The sequence below is a fragment of the Kogia breviceps genome, chromosome X (assembly GCF_026419965.1).
Source record: "Kogia breviceps isolate mKogBre1 chromosome X, mKogBre1 haplotype 1, whole genome shotgun sequence".
In the NCBI taxonomy this organism is placed as follows: Eukaryota; Metazoa; Chordata; class Mammalia; order Artiodactyla; family Physeteridae; genus Kogia; species Kogia breviceps.
In genome coordinates this window covers 132,817,887-132,831,235 of record NC_081330.1, presented here as the reverse complement: position 1 = coordinate 132,831,235, position 13,349 = coordinate 132,817,887, and the positions used below count along the sequence as shown (strand labels likewise).

General features: G+C 49.0%; 1 protein-coding gene across 2 annotated transcripts in view; it reads right to left on the bottom strand.

Moving 5' to 3' along the window:
• The window catches only part of PRKX (protein kinase cAMP-dependent X-linked catalytic subunit), an 86,874-nt gene that overhangs the window by 16,380 nt on the left and 57,145 nt on the right, over positions 1–13,349 (bottom strand). Inside the window, exons 4-5 of one of the 2 annotated variants that reach the window (XM_059050686.2) lie at positions 10,317–10,436; positions 2,683–2,778 (exon numbers count right to left, since the gene is read on the bottom strand). In XM_059050686.2, the coding sequence (XP_058906669.1) occupies positions 2,683–2,778; positions 10,317–10,436 (216 nt within the window). The remainder of the gene's footprint in view (positions 1–2,682; positions 2,779–10,316; positions 10,437–13,349) is intronic. The other variant, XM_059050687.2, reaches the window with a different exon arrangement.

Genomic DNA, 13,349 nt, shown 5'->3' with positions numbered 1-13,349 from the left:
AAATGAAAAAATAAAAAATAAAAAATGATACAGGGACTCCACATTTCCAATGCAGGGGGCATGGGTTCCATCCCTGGTCGGGGAATTAAGATCTTACATGCTGCGCTGATGTCCAGGGGAAAAAAAAATAAAAAAATAAAAGGTACAAGTGAACTTATCTATGAAACAGAAACAGACTCACAGACATAGAAAACAGACTTATTGGGAAAGGGGGTGGGGGAGATACATTAGGAGTTTGGGAGTAGCAGATACACACGACTATATATAAAATAGATAAACAACAAGGACCTACTATACAGTGCAGGGAAGTATATTCAATATCTTGTAATAACCTATAACGGAAAAGAATCTGAAAAAGAATTTATATGTATATACATATATGTGTATACGTATAACCCAATCACTTTGCTGTACACCTGAAACTAACACAGTATTGTGAATCAGCTATACGTCAATAAAACAAAATGGGTAAAGAAAACTGTGGCAAAATAGAAATAAAATTTATTATTTTAACCATTAAAAATACATATATTGGGCTTCCCTGGTGGCGCAGTGGTTGAGAGTCCGCCTGCTGATGCAGGAGACACGGGTTCGTGCCCTGGTCCGGGAAGATCCCACGTGCTGCGGAGCAACTAAGCCCGTGAGCCATGGCTGCTAGGCCTGTGCGTCCGGAGCCTGTGCTCCACAACGGGAGAGGCCACAACAGTGAGAGGCCCGCATACCGGAAAAAAAAAAAAAAAAAAAAAAAAAAAAAAATACATATATTAACATAAGCAAATAAATGACCTAAGATTTACGGATCTTCCCTTCTCTTGGGGAAGCACCTCCTGGAAGAATGTAAGTCCTTCCTTGAAAGAGGAAGGGGACCCGGTGTGATGATCCTCTGTGTTGCCTGAGACCATCACAAGTTTACAAAAGAAAGCAGCGCACCGTGAGGACACGGGAGGGAGTTCCCATCTATCCTGCTTGGAGCACACGCAGCCGCGGCCGCAGCGAAGTCATACCCACCGCGGCAGGTCCCGCCAGCACGCAGCGGGAGTCTACAAGCCCCAGGGGTACCCAGGAGAATGCCAGGGAGTCTGCAGGGGCCACCACCTAGCAGTGCCTGCCCATGGGTGTGGGTGGGCGCTAATCTGATCAAATCGCTGCTCGATCGTCGATACGTTTATAACTCAGCTTTATTTTGTTCTCTTCATTTTGTCTTCTCTTAATATCCTCCCCTGCCCGTCCTCACCCCTCCCACCCCTCCCCTATAACTCAGCTGTTAAAGTGCTTTGCCAGCCCTTCGAAACAATGTCACTCAACACGGATGGGATTCGGAGCGTGGGAGGGACATCCTAGACCACATTTCGTCACTTCTTTCCAGAGCAATAGACTTTCGAGTGCTCTGTTCCCCGTCACCTTGCTGTCGGACCACTCATGACACAGAAGTCTCCCTCCCAGATAATTTAGGCCTCACCGGAGCCTCCTTTCCTCGCTAAAATCTTTTAAAACCTAGCTGGTGGGTCAAACACGACACAAGCTCCAGCCCACACGAAGCAAGAGGAACACCATCCTGATTCATACCGAGAATCTCGATTGAAGGTAAGTACGCTGATCACTAAGAAACAAAACTAGATGCAGCCAGTGGCCCCAGGAGCTGATCACTGGCATGAAATAAGTTTTCTCTGAACTTAATTTCCACAGGTTACTTTAAAAACATGTAGCAAAGGGCTTCCCTGGTGGCGCAGTGGTTGAGAGTCCGCCTGCCGATGCGGGGGACGCGGGTTCGTGCCCCGGTCCGGGAGGATCCCACGTGCCGCGGAGCGGCTGGGCCCGTGAGCCATGGCCGCTGCGCCTGCGCGTCCGGAGCCTGTGCTCCGCAACGGGAGAGGCCACAGCGGTGAGAGGCCCGCGTACCACAAAAAAACAAACAAACAAACAAACAAACAAAAAAACAAAAAACACAGTAGCAAAAAATAGAGAAAAGTTTAGTTCTCAACTAAACACAATTAACCCCATTTGGGGGTCAGCAGGGGTTTGGAGCACCTATCAATGTATCCGGGAAATACAGTAAAACACCTAGAAATTAGGACTCACAATGGTGCAAATGGCTAAAAGCTGACACACAGAGCAAGGTTGTTGGAAAACCTAAAGCATTCTTAGCTCTTCAAAAAATTAGCTTTTCCCCCCCATTGCCACAAAAATGCACACCCAAAGTTTAACACTGAAGCAATGCAAAAGTTCTTGAAACATCGAGGGTGTAACTCAAAATTCGAGCAGGAAAAAGGACTTTAAGAATGAAAATAATTTAAGCAGGAGAGAAAAGATAAACTCTGCTGAAGCCATCAACACTCGTGCCAACTGCAACACTGGCTGGGAGGAAGGACACCCTTCTTGTCAAATAACAAAACGGCTCTCTTATTAAATATGATAACAAATGCCTTTATTCACTAATTCTAAGCGTCATTTATTTTAACCGGTATAAAATAGGGCTGAGAGTCATTAAAAGGCGAAGTCTCATCCCAGGAGAGCCATGGAAACCTTTCCCCTTTTGGTGGAAAAAACGACCGGTCAAATCAGCTTCAGCCCAGCTTAGAGAATAACACAGGACAGTACCCCGCTCAGCAGACGCCATAACTGGGGTTTCTTAGATGCTTTAAAAATAAACACACCCGATGAGGGGGGAAGGGGTTTACTTACTTGACACTGAAGTCCAAATGTCTGGGGAAATCTATCTTGCCTGCAAGAATTTTTTGGTAAATGCCAAATGCGTTGTCATCGAAAAACGGAGGAAACCTGTAAGAAACGAAAACATCTATTTTCAGTGTTGAGCAAGTGTGGGAGACATCCCTGCTTTGTAAGGGTGACTCCTGCTGCCTGACCCGGGGCAGAAAAGAATTTATTTCACGGCAGCTCTTTCCTCGCACCCTGGAGTCCGTGGACGGCTCGAGACCAGCTTCGAAGAGATGGTAATAAGAGGCCACGCGTGAAGCACGGCGGCCCAAGGACAGAGGATGGGCCAGCAAAGAAAAGGCAATGACCATGAGGCCATCTGACCCACCGTGAGGTCCCTAGGGTGCCACTAAAAACGTCTCCCCAACTAGACCGTGAGGGGACCTCTTTGTATCCTTCCTGCATACGGGAGTGTGTAGCACACAGCAGGTGCTCAATACGTGTACACAGGCCAAATGTAAGAGGACAGGTTACACTGTATCGTATTTTTTTTGGCTCAGGTACTTCATAACTTTATAGAAGCCAATATGTGAATCTCCACAGTTGATGAATTCACCTCCATCCTACTCTGGGAGGTGAGAGACGGCAAGGCTGGTTTCCAGGTTGCGATTTTAGGCACAAAGATCTACACTAGGGGTTGGCCAACGATGACCCACAGTCTCTTTCGGTCAACAAAGAAGTACAGGCACATGGCCATGCCGGACACTTACGCATCATCTGCAGCACTGCTACCACAATTAAAGACTATCGTCTAGTTAGAGAAACGAACAGACCTATCCTTTCTAACATCTGGAAATAGAAAAACAGAAAGACGTGACATAAGCTGAAGAAGAAATGTACTTACAACTGCGAAGACCAAGAAAAATCCAAGGAACTCTAGAAGTCAACCACTAAATATATACTAGACACCCACATGTCCCCGGGCACAGCTACACTTCTGATGCTTCCTCAGAGTACCCAAGGCAAAGACCCTCAACTCGAAAGCATAACCTCTGTTTAGTTTCTTTAGAAGGAGGTCTTCTAACTCAGTAGAATAAGCAATGGACATATAAAGGGGAGTTTTCAAATGATGGTCTGATTCATGATGGCAAATCTCAATGTTCAAAAATAATTCTCGTGTTGATTCCAAATCAACTCATTTTTTTTTTTTTTTTTTTTTAAAGAGAAACAGTGTATCATGGGTGGAATGGTGGCCTCCAAAGTTACATCCATGTCCTCACCCCCACTACCTAAAATGGGACCTTACACGGAAACAGGGTCTTTGTAGAGGTGATGAAGGTAAGGGTCTGAGATGAGGTCCCCCTGGAGGAGGGCGGCCCTACATCCAATGACAGGGTCCTTACAAGACACGGGAGATGAGAGACTCAGACACAGAGGAGAAGCCCCGGGAAAACAGAGGCAGAGACGGGAGGGAGGCGGCCACGAGCCCAGGGACGCCTGGAGCCCCCAGAAGCTGGAAGGGGCGGGAAGGAGCCTCCCCTGGAGCCTCCGGAGGGAGCTCGGTCCTGGGACACCCTGACCTCAGACGTCTGGTCTCCAGGACCTGGAGGAGGATGAATTCCTGTTTTAAGCCCCCCAGTTTGTGGAAATTTGTTACGGCCGCCCCAGGAAACCAATACACAAATATATTACAGAGAAGGGAGGGTCAAAAAATATTTTAAAAATAAAGAACAGAAATATGAGGTACAAAAGTAGAAATGAATGGGAAAGTGGAAGGAAAAGAGGTAGTTTCCTCAGAAAAATGGAAGATTCTAAATAAATGTAGAAATGCAGCTGCGTGTAGCATAAAACAGCCTTTCTCCCTCGTGTGATACTTTCGTTCCTCTGCTTTACACCTGGGCGTGAACATGAGCACAGGGTCCGGAGGGCCACAGCTGTACCTCTTGGGGTCACTGGCTGTTACGGTCCCAAAGCAACAACTTCTCTGACCAGCTGTGCTTCCAGAGTTACCAGCTTCCACGGATCGACGAAGGGGCCGGGCCGGGAGACACCCAACCCTCGCCAACCGTGAACGCCTCGAGGCCCACAAATCCCAAGCTAGCCCTTCGCGTGCGTCAGGAGATTCGTCTAACCGTGGCTGGGGAGTCACAATCCTGTCTCGGGGGGCGGCGCTGTCTGAGTACATATGCAGCTGTAGGATCTCACTCGGGGCAACAGGCACCCACTCAGAAACGGGACCGGGAGAAAACGGGTCATGCACACGGAGCCACGTTCACGGAGAACGCGGCACGCAGCCCTCTGGGGCAGCCGGCGTTACACGGCACTATCGTGGGAAAGGCACGTTAGCAGTGGTTTAATGAGCGGAAAAAACCGTAATAAGCGAGCACGAACGGATTCTGCCCTGCCTGGAGGGAAAAAGCACGGAGAAGGCGTGTCGGAGAACTCGGCGTGTGCAAAGTAGCCGAAGCAAGGGCCCTCAGATCTCTGCCTTTAACCCAACAGAATCCTCCTGATTCGTAATAAACGGGTGCTCATCATACACAAGTGGGTGTTATATGCACCTTGACGTTGTCCACAGTGAGAAGGACAACCCGTTCATCCCCACGAAGGCAGCCTCGAGAATTCCGTCTGAAAAGTTCATGCCAATTTTGCCATTTTCTCCCTCATCGATCTGGATCGCTTTCATAGATCCCTTCCACCTACCTAAATCTTCCAGTAAAAACAATGGATTGTCCAGAAACAGGCGCCATCGTTGGCGTGACCTCGTGTTCTTCATGAGACCCCTGTTATAAAATGATGGTCCTGGGACGTCCCCAGTGGCCCAGGGCTTAAGATTCCATGCTTTGGGCTTCCCTGGTGGCGCAGTGGTTAAGAGTCCGCCTGCCAATGCAGGGGACACGGGTTCGAGCCCTGGTCCGGGAAGATCCCACATGCCGCGGAGCAGCTAAACCCATGCACCACAACTACTGAGCCTGTGCTCTAGAGCCCGCAAGCCACAACTACTGAAGCCCACGCGCCTAGAGCCTGCACTCCGCAACAAGAGAAGCCACCGCAATGAGAAGCCCGCGCGCTGCAACCAAGAGTAGCCCTGGCTCGCTGCAACTAGGGAAAGCCCGCGCACAGCAACAAAGACCCAACGCAGCCACAAATAAACAAATACATAAATTTATCTAAAAAAAAAAGACTCCGTGCTTTCACTGCAGGGGGCACGGGGGGTTTGATCCCTGGTCCGGGAAGTTCCGCATGCCACAGGATATGGCCAAAAAACAAAACCAAAAACAAAATGATGGTCCCAAACTATCAGCCCATTTTAACAGGGAAAGTACCTTGGAAGGCAGGTACTTTGGAAATGGCTTCAGGGAAAAGAAGAGTTTTTGGAGAGAGAAGTAAGGGATGGGCTGCTATAGTATCACCCTATTTTGACTTCTCCCTCCAAGATCCTTGGCCTCATACATTCCTATAAAACAAGTATCTGACATCCTCAGCAAAAGGGGCAAGAACAAAGTATTGGGCCAGGAAACACTGGGGCAGACTGCAGCGTGAGAGAGAGTCCCGGGGCACCCCATCTTTGGCATGGCAGCCGTGGTTCTCAAAGTGGGGTGGCCAGGGAACCCTCGGGTTCCTCGAGGCCTTTTCAGGAGCTTTGTGACACCCTTTTTCTGACTATAAATCTGAATATAGCTGCATTTTCGCCATACACCTCAACCAAAACAACGAAATCACACCAGAGTGTGAGAGAAGGCAAGAACGCAGTGGCCCGCAATTAAGCTGGACATAAAAGAGACTAATGAACATGTGAAACAACGTCGCTCTTTTCTCTAAATAACTTTAATACTAGGAAGTAGTTATTTTTTCATTAAAAATTGGATTTATGTTAGCCATTAGTTTATCACCTTATATATAAGATATGCTTTTACGTAGAAACTTATATACTTATATATATAAAATCTCAGGTTAACTTTCAAATGTCGTAAACGTTGACAGATATAAACTGCATCAACGAGAGCTCTCTGGGGTCGATACTAACATTTAGGAGGGTTTTCATAACTTTTAGGAAGGGAGTAGCTTTTGGGATAGATGGGTACTGAAAACTTTTAGGGTCCTGCGGCTGAAATGTCTCGAGAACCACTGCACCGCAGCTACTGTTCCACGTGGATGCAGCTCCAAATGCAGACTAGTTCCATCTTCCTGAAAAACAGGCGTGCGACTGAAACCCTCCACACGGGTGGATATGAAAGGAGCAGACGACAGAAGACATCAGGGCCGAGTCGGGTGCTCCTGGGAAGGCCCATGGACGGGCCACCTATTTTCAATCCAACCGAAACATTTCTTCCTCGATGAAACTAAAATCCCAGTTATGACGCGTTCTCATACCTCATCACGTGGCTGGTTGTACCCAACAAATGTGCTTCTCGTACTTCCACGAGACACTTCACCCACCAATGAAAGCAATAAGCAAACAGACAAGACAGAGTCCAGCCTGATCTTGCTAAAGGTGCCGACACAGAAAATGGAAACGCAACAAGCACGCGGGAGACGGGGACTTGGAAGAAAAGGCCATCCCCACCGTCTACGTGGTAACTCCCTCCCGCCGGTTACCAAAGGCGTCTGGGTTCAGGGGCTGAGAAGAGCAGCCTGCACCATCCGGTGATCTCGAGGGCAATCAACACACGGAACCAGATGGCTTCCGATCCACTGCGTGCTACCGCGAGAACAGAAGGGGTGCTAGGGCGGAGCGCGGCGGGGGCAGCGGAGGGGGGCTCTGCGGGAGGGCTACAGGTGAGGCTGAATGGTGAGGACCGGAGAGAAGGGACCAGCCGGGCGGATGCCCTCAGGAGGCTGGCAGAGAGAGGGACAGCAGTGCCTCATGGGGGGGCCGGAGGGACAGCAGGAAGGCCTGCGATCCCAGGAGAGGGGCCAGATCTTGTACAGACCCACTCAGAGCCCCGTATAATGAGGAGCTCCGGGTCTTTCCCCTCGAGGGCCGCTCGGGACCCCTCCCGTGGCTGCCAGGGGACGGTGTCACAGGCAGGGCCAGCTGGAGGAGACGCGAGGACACTCGGGGCTGGTCCAGGCGAGAGCAGAGGCTGGCCAGACTTCCGGGACAGCCCGGGGCTCAGCCAGGCATGCAGGGCGGGCAGGGACGGGTGACTTTGAAAATACCACCCAGACAGGCCTGACTCTAACTGGAAATGTGGAAAACAAAAAGAGGCGGACTGCGAACCAACAGTTCCCTTTTATGAAATGCGAGAGAGTTTTAAATATTAATCTCCAATTATTCTAATAATAGGACCTAGTGATATATTAATTCTAATTACATTATTTTCCACTGAATTCCTAATATCCTCTGAGAATACCAGAACTACTGTTTGGCTAACATTCTACTGGAACAGAATAGTTTCTCTTTTCTAATATTCTAATATTTTAATATATTACAGCCCGGTAGTAATTAGAGTATTATTTTAATAAATTATATCCTAACAGTACCTTAGTTACTATTTAAATAGCATATTAAATTATTATAATTCTAATCATTATGTTTATATAACTCTAATAATTCTAATATACCCTAATATTTTTTTTTTTTTTTTGCGGTACGCGGGCCTCTCACTGTTGTGGCCTCTCCCGTTGCAGAGCACAGGCTCCGGACACACAGGCGCAGCGGCCATGGCTCACAGGCCCAGGTGCTCTGCAGCACGTGGGATCTTCCCGGACCAGGGCACGAACCCGTGTCTCCTGCATCGGCAGGCGGACTCCCAACCACTGCGCCACCAGGGAAGCCCCTACCCTAATATTATATTCTAATTCTATCCTATCCTACTTTATTCTCCTCTAGTTCACTAGTTTTCTATTATAGTCTATCAATACTATGTTCTAACAGTACATTATATTCCAACATTGTCTTTCCTAACGATATTCCGCATTGCTATGTGCTGTACTACCATCGTGCATCCTAACAATAAAGACAAAACAGAGGACACACGAACTCCATTCTGCTAAACATCACACGGGCGCCGGGATTCAATCCTCCTCGGGCCAGGCTGCCCTCTCGTGGTCAGTGACGTACAGGCAGGAGGACATGCTGCCGGCTCGAGCGTGGAAGCCGACCAAGTACAGGTGCAGAAAGACGGACGACTTCTATACCCTCTTGGTGCACTGGCCGCACGTGCCGTTCCTCTCCGCGTTCGCTGTGATGAGCACTTCCCGGGCTCGGGGGCATGTGGAGAAATGTGGGTCTACGTGATTTGCCCGGCATGTTTGACGGAAGCGCAATGGAAAATTGAAAAGACAGATTGATGTTGATCTATGACTGATACACAGATATTGATCTATGACTGATAGAAAGGCAGATAGCTAAAAACTAATAGATATACAGTTGGAGATAGATATAAATAGATGATAGGTAGATAAAAATAAATAGTTAGAGATCGATACAGGGAGATGATAGAATAAGTAGATGACAGGATAGATGACAGATGATAGATACATAGAATAGATGACATGTAGATGACAGACAGCAGATATTCAGTTAGAGATAAATAGGTACAGATAGTAAGACAGACAAATAGGTAGACAGATGATGGATATAAATGACAAACTAGATGATAGGTAAATATGATCTGATAAACAGGTGACAAGAGTGGTTAGATAGGTATAGTATGTACGTAGATGACAGAGCTGACAACAGGTACAACAGAGAAGATACACAAGGACGACAGATAGATACAGATGACAGATAAACAGATGATAACTAGATATAAACGACAGAGAGATCGTAGATAGACGATGGCCGATAGATGAATACGGACAGGGTTGCATGGATCCCCCCCCGGCCGGTCACACAGTCAATGCAGGAAAAGGCCTCTTTCCATCTTTCCTTCCAAGTGAACGCTGTGGACCAGCCCTGCAGGGAGTCAGACAGGCATGGAACAGGCTCCGGGGTTTATTAAAACCAGAACAAACTCAGTGTCTGCAAAACTCACCAGCAGAAGGCACAGCGGCCAAAGGAAGCAGGACAAAGGGAAGGGGCGGGAGTGTGGCCGGGAGGCTGCACGTACACGGAGGAGCCCGGCGTTCACAGGACGGGGAGGAACCCCCAGGTCCACAGGTTCTACGAGGGGGCGCCTGCCTTGGGCGCCCAGCCCGCACGTCTCGCGCAGAAGCCACGCGTCGGTGTGTAATCACGCCGACCCCTTGGGCAGCAGTGCGGCTCTCGGCTACCTGGACCAGGGCCTGGCGACGTGATTCCCAACCTCCCCGGGGCACGTCTGAGATCTCAGGGAAGAACAGCCCCTTTCCGCTCTGGCACATAGCGCTCCGTTCATAACGTCCTCAAGTGCCTTACCCAACACGAACGTTCCAGAGTGTCCGTGCGGGAGACGAACAGTATTTTCCTGGGAGACGGGGACACTCAGAGACAGCATAAAAGGCCTGGACAGCCGCGCCCTGCCGGTCCCTCAAGCCTGCGTTTTTTTACTCTTTGGAAATCAAGCCCAACGGTCAGTTCACATCACCGTCACCAGCAGCGGGAAACCGCCGTGCGACCCAACCCCGAGAGCCTGCCCCCGACCCCCAATGCCCCATCCTAGGGGCTGGGCGCCCCAGGCCCAGCGGGTGGGGCGGGGGCTCGCTGCAGACTTCCCCACGGAACCCCGACTCACCCCGAGAGCATCTCAAATATCAGGATGCCGAGCGCCCACCAGTCCACGGCTCTCCCGTGGCCCTTGCTCTGGATGACTTCGGGGGCCAGGTACTCGGGGGTCCCGCAAAGGGTCCACGTCCTGCGGGCAGAGAAGGGGGTCCACAAAGCTCAGCCGTGCTTGGCCAGCGCAGGCGTCTGCGAAGCACTGAAGGTTATTACAGTCACGGAATGATCGACGAGACGCCCGGGGCACAGAGACAGCAACCTTGTCTTCCCTGACTTGTGTCCTTTATCAACACTCCGCGACCAAAACAGACCCCAGGTAACGGCCCTGTCATGGCGGCTGCGTCTTGTCCTCGGTGCTTACTTACCTCTGCTGTTCAGAAGCAAAAGCCCCAGTCCCTGTTTTCCCATACAATGATGGGGAAAACGGGTTCAAGGACTGACTCAAGGAACCCACACGTCTGCTTTACGAATAAATGGGCCGGTTCTGTCCCCCCAGAGGACACGCAAAGCGACAGCTAAGTGCCTTTTCCACCTGCTCGGCAAAGTGTCTCAAGTGTCTCTGTGGGTCCGCCCTCATTTTAGTGTCCGTGGTGGCTTTGGCAGAGCCTCAGGTTAAGGGGCTCTGGGATGTTTGGGGTTTAAACAGGGCGGACAGCTTTGGAAAGGATTTTCTCCCCAGGAGTTGAGACTTGCAAAAAATTTAGCTTTCAGCCCCACCTAGGGGACAGCTGGCTGAAAGCAAGAGACTTCAACCAGCCAGGCCAGACCCCAGCGCAGAGAGCGGAGATCTCTGATTGTCTGGGTGGCCATCCCTTCCCGGTGCTGCCTTAGATCTGTCTTTTTCACAACAGATGGGAGAAGCGGTCTTCTTCTCCTTGTAAGAGAATTCTATTTGTACTTCAAAAAGCCCCAATGTTTAATTAAAACTTATAATTTGCAACACTTCTGCTGAAATATCTAAATTTGTATGCCCTATGGAAAACAGAGACTGATTTTCCTAACTTTCCCTTTATTTGTATATCTCAGCACGGAGGATTTTGCTAACAAAAATTCACCCGTGAAAAGATGAAAAAGGTACAAACTTCCAGTTGAAAGATTAAGTCCTGGGGTTGTAACATATGCCGTGGTGACTATACAGTTAATAATACCGTATCGTACATTTGAAAGTTGCTAAGAGAATAGAGGTTGAAAGTTCTCATCAAGAGTAAAAAATCGTAGCTGTGTGGTGTTGGATGTTAGTTATAGGGTTATTGGGGAAGATCACTGTATAGTAGGTACATGTATCCAATCACTATGTCGTACACCTGAAACCGAGACCATGTTATACGCCATTCGTACCTCACTCAATTTAGAAAAAAGAGATAAAGAGCCGTCAGTGGATGATGGCTACACAGCATGGGGTCCCACACGGTGGAGGGTGACTCAGCCGTGACCTTGAGCACACGATGCTCAGGGAGAGAAGCCAGGCCCAGGAGGACATGTATCTTATTATTCTATTTATATGAAATACCCAGAATAGGCAAACGCACTGAGAAAGAAAGCAGATTAGCAGTTGTCAGGGGCGGGGGGAGTGACTGGTAATGCGTACGGGGATTCTTTTGCGGGGGGGGTGAGAGTGTCTTGGAACTAAACAGGTGCGACGGTGGTGTATCCCTGCGAATGCGCTAAACGCCACTGCATTCTTCACTTTAAAATGGCGAACACAGTGGATTTTGTGCTATACGAATCTTAACAGAATTGTTTAAAGCCACATAGCTTCTCTCTGCCACACCCCAAGGATCACATATTGGGCAAACCTGGTCCCTTACGCCTCCCGCTGCATTTAAGGCAGCTCTGAACGCCTCAGGGTCCTGTTCAACAGACTCTGCTTGAGGTCTGCAACCTCTCAGGTCCCTGTGTGCTCCAGCCCATTGGCAAGAAAGAGGGAAAATTCAATTTTTAAAAACCCTGTGTCCAAAGCACAGGAAAATAACACGCTAAGGTCATGTTTACGTTTTACATGACAGATCAGTGACAGTGATTAACATCCAGAAGGGCAACCACAGACTCCCCTGGCGGCCCAGCGGTTAAGACTTTGCCTTCCAATGCAGGGGGTGCAGGTTCCATCCCCGGTCGGGGAGCTAAGATCCCACGTGCCTGGTGGCCAAAAAAACCAAAACATAAAACAGAAGCAGGGCTTCCCTGGTGGCGCAGTGGTTGAGAGTCCGCCTGCCGATGCAGGGGACGTGGGTTCGTGCCCTGGTCCGGGAGGATCCCACGTGCCGCGGAGCGGCTGGGCCCGTGAGCCGTGGCCGCTGAGCCTGCGCGTCCGAAGCCCGTGCTCCGCAACGGGAGAGGCCACATCGGTGAGAGGCCCATGTACCGGAAAACAAACAAACAAACAAACAAACAAAAACAGAAGCAATATTGCAACAAATTCAACGAAGACTTCAAAAAGGGTCCACATCAAAAAAATCTTAAACAAACAAAAAATGGGCAACCAAAGGAGATGCCAGGGCAAATGCTGCTGTGACACATGAGCTATGAGCTCCATCAGAGCCTTTAGCAAAAGTCTGAATGGTGACTTTCTCTTCCCAAAAGTGCAGTTTAGACAGCTAGGCTGTTAAACCTCAAAGAAGATTTGGAAATTGCCTGGTTCCACCCCATGCTCTTACATTGGGTAAAAGTCCAAGGCAATCAATGTCATCTGCCTGTCTTGTGTTTTTGGTGTGTGTTTGTCATCATGATATACACTAAATCCCCAGAACATATTTATCATATAACTGCAAGTTTGTACCTTCACCCATTTCCCCCTCCGCTCATCCCCTGCCCCTGGCGACCACCATTCTACCCTCTGGTTCTATGAGTTCCGCTGTTTTTTTAAAAAAATTAAAGTACAGTTGATTCACAATGTTGTGTTAGTTTCAGGTGTACAGCAAAGTGATTCGATTAAACACATATCTTTTTTCAGATTCTTTTCCATCATGGTTTATCATAGGATACTGGATATAGTTCCCTGTGCTCTACAGCAGGTCCTTGTTGTTTATCTATTTTATATACAGTAGTG